Here is a 7,041-nt window from a genome sequence, read left to right as displayed (position 1 = left end):
AAAAAAACACCAGTATGGTGGGTTAACATAGTTCTCATAGACATTCATACTTCTGATGCTGGGGAGGTATGATACCATGTCAAAGAGCTAATGGACATCCGGCCTATCAGTTGACCGGAAATATAGAAACCCCCAAAATGGCAAAAAAATCATTTCACAAGTATTGATTTCTCTGAGGCAGGCCAGTCTTGTTGGTGTGCACTACTCGCTGGCCTGGTATGCCAACTAAATACTATATTAGCTTCCATACTAGTGGTTGAACTAAACTTTTGCGCACTGTGGCTAACTGTGAATCTTCATAAGTACTAGGATCGTTAATGCCGCATTTTGCTGTTCACCGTCATATTTAGCTTGAGATGTGTTTTTTTCACATGAATAATCCGGAAGTGTTTTAACGTGCCAATCGGACAACACACTAGCCCTCCTGTGCCAGCTATACGCAAACTTCTTCGCAAATCGGAGTTACCAACCGCATTGCATTCACTCCCCACCCGTACTACTAAATGGTACTGCAGTTCCTTTTTTTCTATATAAGCATGATTTCTCCCACCCGGGATATTTGATTTGGTCCATTCTTATGGTCAACTAGGCAAATTGGTCGACGGGATGCCCTGCCAACCACGAGGCAACTCTGTGACTGGGATATCCGAACGGTAGTGTAAATTCCAACCCATCCCGGTCATGAAGGGGAGAACATCAAATACGGGTCGTTTAGTAACCACAGAGGCCAAAACACACCAAAATTGCCGGTTTTCGAGGTATCATTATCCAACCACCTTGGGCGGAAACGACAAAGAAAAACACCATTATAAAAAATTGTGGAATTTTTCCTTCCATTCTCCCAGAGTAGTAAGGAGTGGAACGTCCTTTCCTCTATGGTGCCTGCCAGGACCAGGGTTTTTGAATGGGAAGGATACATTGCATCACACCTTACCCAGTTCATGTGCCCACAACTCTTTACAAACTCCAGACAAAGGCTTGAAATAAATACGTATCATACTTCAGATATCATATGCTAAAATTTTTGAAAGAAAAAAATTTGAAGTCGAAATTCAAGATATCTGGAAATAGAATTGCTCGAAAACCTACAATTTGGTGTGTTTTGGCCTCTGTCTCATTACTAGACGACCCCGTTGACATGCATCAGCGAGTGATATAGTATGAAGAGAACATATATTTGAAAGAATAATTACAGGAATTTCGATCTTGTAGGGGGAAAGCTATATAGCTATAGATCCCCTTTCCCGCGACCTCTGGGAGAAGGTGTAGGCTCTCACGGCTTGCCAGAAGTCGGCGCGCTCCAGGCATCTGATTGCCATAGCTTGCGTATCAAGAGTGCTCTCGGTCCAGATAAATTGGGACATTATGATTGGGAGGTCTTTGTGCTTTTCACAGCTAGGGAGGTTGTAGCCCAGAAGGCTCCAGTTTAACTCAGCCTGTTAGACCCAGCGGCGGTTTTTTCGGGGGTGCGCAGCGCTAACTGCTTTCTTTCTTTCTCTTTTTCTCAGAGAGTAGGTTTCGTGGTGTGCTTTTCGCCCCTCCTAGGGGAGGAAATTTTGGACTGCATGGCACATAAGTTAGTGGGCTTAATTGAGCTCTTGCGGTACGTGCACCACTGCAGCCAGAAGATTCGAAGTTTCCCCACTGCACTGCACGATCACATTCTCGCATTTTTCCACCGTTAAGTGAACTGTTGGCTAAATGCGGAGGTACAGTACACTACGGTGAGGGAAAACAGAATGGGCACAGGACTGATATGTTTTTCGTTTTTCAAAATTACCCCTCACGGCAAACTTGATGATAATAAAAAAATCACCATCCGATTGGGGGGGTTTACTGGGATGGTGTAGTAGTTTTCCGATATGTGGGTGGGTTGGTCGGTAAATAAAGGGGATTGAAGAGAAGGCTGTTTTTCCGCTTTTAGACATTAAACAATGCAATCTCGCCCACATAGGGTTGGTGATTTCAGGGGTAGCGAAGTATTTATACTCGTAGTTCTCTAATGTTTGTTAAACCGAAAACTGATATAACCCCCCCCCCAAAAAAAAAGGGGGGGGGAACAGAAGAGAGGAATGGAATAGAATTTTAATAAAATGTCAGTAACATGTGTGGGGATGGTGATCAAACAAGCACCACCCACTAGGAGGTATCTACTAGACACCTGAAATCCCTACCTTAGTTACTATGCTAACTAGGAGTATTACAGAGGCCCTTTTCAGATCTCACGCACCCCCCTACCTTAAGCATTGCCTGGTTTTGTCTTGGCGAAAAACCGTATCCCATCAGCTATCGGGAGATTCAGTCTAGACTAAAATGTTGAACACTAGCCTATTTTGGCAGTCGCGACCTCGTCGCTCACAAGATGTGAAGTGCTCAGAATACCGCAGAATGTATACAGCTCAGAATGAGCGTGATGAAAACGAGATATTCCGCGTAGATTTACTCCCGGTTACCAAAATAGGCTAGTGTTTAACATTTTGAACCAGCCCGAATGTCTCCATAGCTTATACTCGTAGTATGGGATAAACCGAAGGAAATATGGTAGTCTAGCTCTCCGTATTGAGAAATGGAACTAATGTGCCCAGGATTGCGCTTTACTCGTAGGTTTACTCAAGTAGTTGAGAAACAAGTTAGGGGGAAGGTTCCTCGCTTACTAAGCTCCTAAAATCTGAACCCGGGGAGGCAGCTCAGACTTTAGAGTTTGGATGCTAATTATCTAGACTTTGGCACCACCGCTTCAGAATTCCTTCCAGATCTCCACGGGGGACCCCCAGTTGCTATAGAAATCCTCCAGGCAAAATCCCTAAATGGTAGATAAATAGGAATAACCACCATCATGGCGGAAAATAGATTAGCTATTGACCTCCCCCCACGCCCCCGCTAAGGACTCCCGTAAAATATCAGAGGCATTCTTGGAGAAGTTCCATGAGTACAGTACACCACATAATCGCGGGCAAGAATCAAACTCTCATCCGCTAAACCTAACCTAACCTAACCAAGGAATCTCCATGGGAGCCTATGGAACATCTCCACTCTAGTTTTTGTATTATACGAAGGCTCTGATTTCTCTGCTATACAAATAGATTCCTTTGATATCGGCCACCCATTGCACCTCTTGCACCCTAGTCATCGCCCAGGGCCCCAAAAAGCCTTGTCCGTACCTTCTGATAAGATCTTGCTGCCGGCAAAAGTGTTTAGTCGCAGAGCTAGAGAGGTTTGGGCAGATAGGATACTTTACTACCTCGTACTGTGCTCTACCGTGCTGCACCATCCATACTCCGTCCCACCCCCCTCCACAAGTATCGCTTTGAATAATGGACCTTCCCTTGGTTACCCTCATTTCATATTGTACACTCTATATGGCAGGGGTCGAATAGAGCGGGTACAAGTGAGCGGCGATGACTTTCAGCGCTTCCTCGATAGACGGCCGTTGGCCGGCTCCTGGGTTAATCTGTAATATCTGTTGTTGGCTTCCCCGGCGCCCGGGTGAGGCAGGTTAAGGTCGGCCGTGTACGGGATTTTGACTGTTTCCTCTATGCATTTTCCCGGTTTGTGTGAATAATGGATATATTCCCAAAGTGTCAGCGTGCTTTCGCGAAGACACCTAGTGCCACATTGAATGTTGTGGGGTAGGCGGTGGTGCTACGTTCTCCGCTTTTGTTATCTATAAAATTGAGCTTGTTGGCATATCTATAAACGGCTGACGTATGTACAGTACATGATTGCGAAGGCGTACTGGTCTTCCAAGTCACTAAGTTACCAATGCAAGTGAAAAACGAGAGCAAACAAACCATTACCGCTAAGAAAAAGGTAACTCAATGAGGTGTGTATCCAGAGAAGATCCCTGTTTAATCGCGTTTTTCACTTACGGTGCTCCCGCAGCTAAACCGTACATGCATCGCATTACCAGACGTTCACGTCTAAATTTAGTGTGGGCACCGATATGTGCACACAATTTGCCATTACGAAATTCCGACCCCCCCCACCTTCAGGCACTCCATGCCGGTCAGGGGAAAAAAACGTGGTGATAATATTATGTTGCTTGTGGACCCGCCACGTGCTCCATCTTCATTCATATGTCATGTTCATAGATCGGGGTGTTGTTGACAGGGGCACGATCGGGTATGCCCTGCCTGAGCAGGGGTTCGAACTACTTCCACCCTAGCCGTGCTACTGGAACCCAAGAGATTGGGCCCCTCTGTTCTAGGCCAAAAGCTCTTCAGAAAGCCTATCATAACATCGTATGGAACCAAAAAGGAATTGGAAAATCGCTTTACGTTAACTTATCTCCTGAAGCCTCATTCAGATCCTCTATTCCCCTATTTTCAATCCCTCATCCTCTTGTCTGAGGAGTTCAAACCTCGCCAAGCAGGATGCTACTCAACCTGTTGAGTTATTAAGTATCATACCATCTATGCCTAATCTCTTTACTTAAGGAGCGAGGACTGGGCCGAATATTTGAGAAAGATTTTTAATTCAGTACCTGCAAGGGTAAAACCCAGTGTAAGCCGCAACCTTACCATCCCCCCCCCCACCAGTATGGTGCTGTGTGATTGAGTTTTCCTCGCTTGTATTAAGCAGCTAGGTTATTTCACATACCGTAAGAGTTCCCGTGGTTCTCCATATCCGGAGTGCCTCCGATCTCTAAATTCAGGGAGAGGAGCTCTTCGGAGGGATCGGTGGTTCCCCGACGTCACATATCCTGAGCCCTTTGAAAGCGCTGGATCCCATTAACCGATTTTCACAATTCAATTAACTTGCGAAACTAAACCTATCATAGGCTGATGCATCGATTTCCACTTATAGCCTGTAATTGAATGGTAGGAGTTTTTACGACGTTGCGATGTGTGTGGCACGGCGAAAATAGTAATCTGGGGCGAAATGGAGGCGGTGAAACAGAATGGCAAATGCTTCAAAAGCCTACATCAAAGACCGTGATAAATAATCGCCTCACGAAAAGATATGTGTACATGTACATGTACATGGAAATCAAAAACTGAAAACGATGTCAAAGAAACAAAATAAAGAAAGAACTGCGCTTGGCAAACATCCAAATTCTTATCCCGTCCCATAATATCTTTTCTCAAACCTTCCCTGCCCCGATAAAATCACTGACAGGCCATCTGGGGTCCTACGGGGCCTCAACAAGGGGTGCTGGCTGGGCCATACTTGGGGTTGGATAGGACCTAGCCTTTGGGTCCGGATTGTGCACCACCCCGTTCCCGCCCGACAGTTGAAATTTCCATTTCCAGACCATGAAGAGGAAAACGCCTAGAGCGACGGTTCCCGCAATTACACCAACAGCTATGCCGGCAGTCGCTCCCTTCGATAAACTCTCATCGGGAAATGGGGGGGGTGGGGTCGGGGTGCCAGAGGCGGAGCTCGTGGACGGCCCTGCTGGGTGAGGATTCGAGGCACTCGTGGGCAACGCCGTCAAATTGGACTTGCAAGTATTTCTATACCAAGCATCGTACAAGCCCACCTCTCCGGAACCGCATGTAGTTGTCGCAGAGTTGCAGTCAGGCCTAGGCTGGGAGCATACACAGTTGTGGGTCTGTTCCATGCAAACATTCTCCTTGTCAAAGCAACTGCGCGCGCAGCTGGGAATTTCGGAGAGGTTGACTGGTGGCCTTCCCGGGCACTGCGTATCGTACCAGTCTTCGGTACGGTTCCAACAATCCCAGTTCACTCTAGCATGCGCGAGCAAAGAGGGGAAGGAATCGAAAGTAAGCGGGGAAATCGTGGAGATCGTAGAAGGGTAGCTGCAAAAACTTACGTCCACGCACATATCAGAGGATTTGGTCTTCTGCAGAAGCAGTCTACCGTTATCCCTTGTCCACAGTCTAGCAGCGAGCTCAATAGCCTATTCAAGTTTCTCAGTTTATCGGGTCCAAGCTTGAAGGCCCGAGAGGGTAGGCCGAAGAGGAGTAGAATGAAGAGGAGTAGAACGAAAAGGAGGAGAAGGAGAAGCATACGGAGAACAAACCGTCCACGAGCACTGGGGCATTGAGGTGAAATTAACGTTTGCATCTCTCCGTTGGAATCTGCCCCCCGCACCCGAACTCAATGGCGATATCAGCGCAATGAAGCATAGAATGCCCGTAGCCAATCTAAACTGAGGATCGATCATCTCGAAGGGTTAGCCGTAGGATATGGTATGATGGAATCTGGCGTAAAAGGAGATCTGTCGAGAAGGCTCAATCAAGAAGATGGGGTTGCAAGAGTTACACTTCAGCCCCGGTGTTGGAAAACTATCATGCGGGTTTCCGAGCAGGTAGACTTTGGTGTGTGTAACGCCTTCTTGTATAAGAAAGTGACAGATCATCCGAAAACTTGGCACTCGACAGAAGGGCATTTCCAACCATGTGGCTGAACTCCTCTAACGGAAGTTTTGCGGTTTTCTCCAATCCGGCTAACCAACTGGTGTTATGAACAGGATTGCGTTGGGGATGATGGATTGGGCGAACTGGTTATCGAAATTCCCAGATTTTTACTAACTTACTCGTTATTGTTTACGATCTACCGGTACGTTGTAACAGAACTTTGTTCTTGTCTTGTATGGTCACTCTGCAAAAATCTTGGTGAATTAGAGTCTCCCTTTGAGGGAGGTTGCCGTGGCCCCACGGCGGGGTATTGCACAATCGGGGTCTGTGAGGGCCGAAATTCCACCCCTGGAAGCTTTTTGTCATCAAAGACATCTACGGTACTTGAGTTCGGTGTCTCATAAGCTGTCAAGACATTTCGGTGGCTGCTAAAATCTAGAACACTAGCCCATTTTGGTAGTCGTGATAGGAAAAACCCTCCTGTTCGCAAGAGGTGAAGAGCTCGGAATATCGCAGGATGTATATATCTCAGCATGGCCGTGATCGAAACAAGAAGCTCCGCGTAGATTTACTCCCAATTACCAAAATCGGTTAGTGGTACAGATTTTAAACTCGACTGGAATGTCTGACAGGTCACGGGACACGGTAATATCACTTTTAGCAATCGGTACGAAGGGTGCCTCAAAGACAGCTGTCCAGGAATGGTCGACGACTGATA

At 46.7% G+C, this 7,041-nt stretch overlaps 1 protein-coding gene; it reads right to left on the bottom strand.

The window, feature by feature from the left end:
* Positions 1-4,984: 4,984 nt before the first annotated feature.
* Positions 4,985-6,233, bottom strand: GSTUM_00001356001 (uncharacterized protein). XM_002838786.2 has 3 exons: positions 5,976-6,233; positions 5,777-5,863; positions 4,985-5,690 (listed from the first exon to the last, which is right to left on the bottom strand). The coding sequence occupies exons 1-3, from the start codon at positions 6,128-6,130 to the stop codon at positions 5,132-5,134; spliced, it is 801 nt and encodes a 266-aa protein (XP_002838832.1). The 5' UTR covers positions 6,131-6,233; the 3' UTR covers positions 4,985-5,131.
* Between the last annotated feature and the right edge of the window lie 808 nt (positions 6,234-7,041).

This window comes from Tuber melanosporum, assembly GCF_000151645.1.
Source record: "Tuber melanosporum whole genome shotgun sequence assembly, scaffold_280, strain Mel28".
Classification (NCBI taxonomy): domain Eukaryota; kingdom Fungi; phylum Ascomycota; class Pezizomycetes; order Pezizales; family Tuberaceae; genus Tuber; species Tuber melanosporum.
This window is presented reverse-complemented; position numbering and strand designations above follow the sequence as displayed.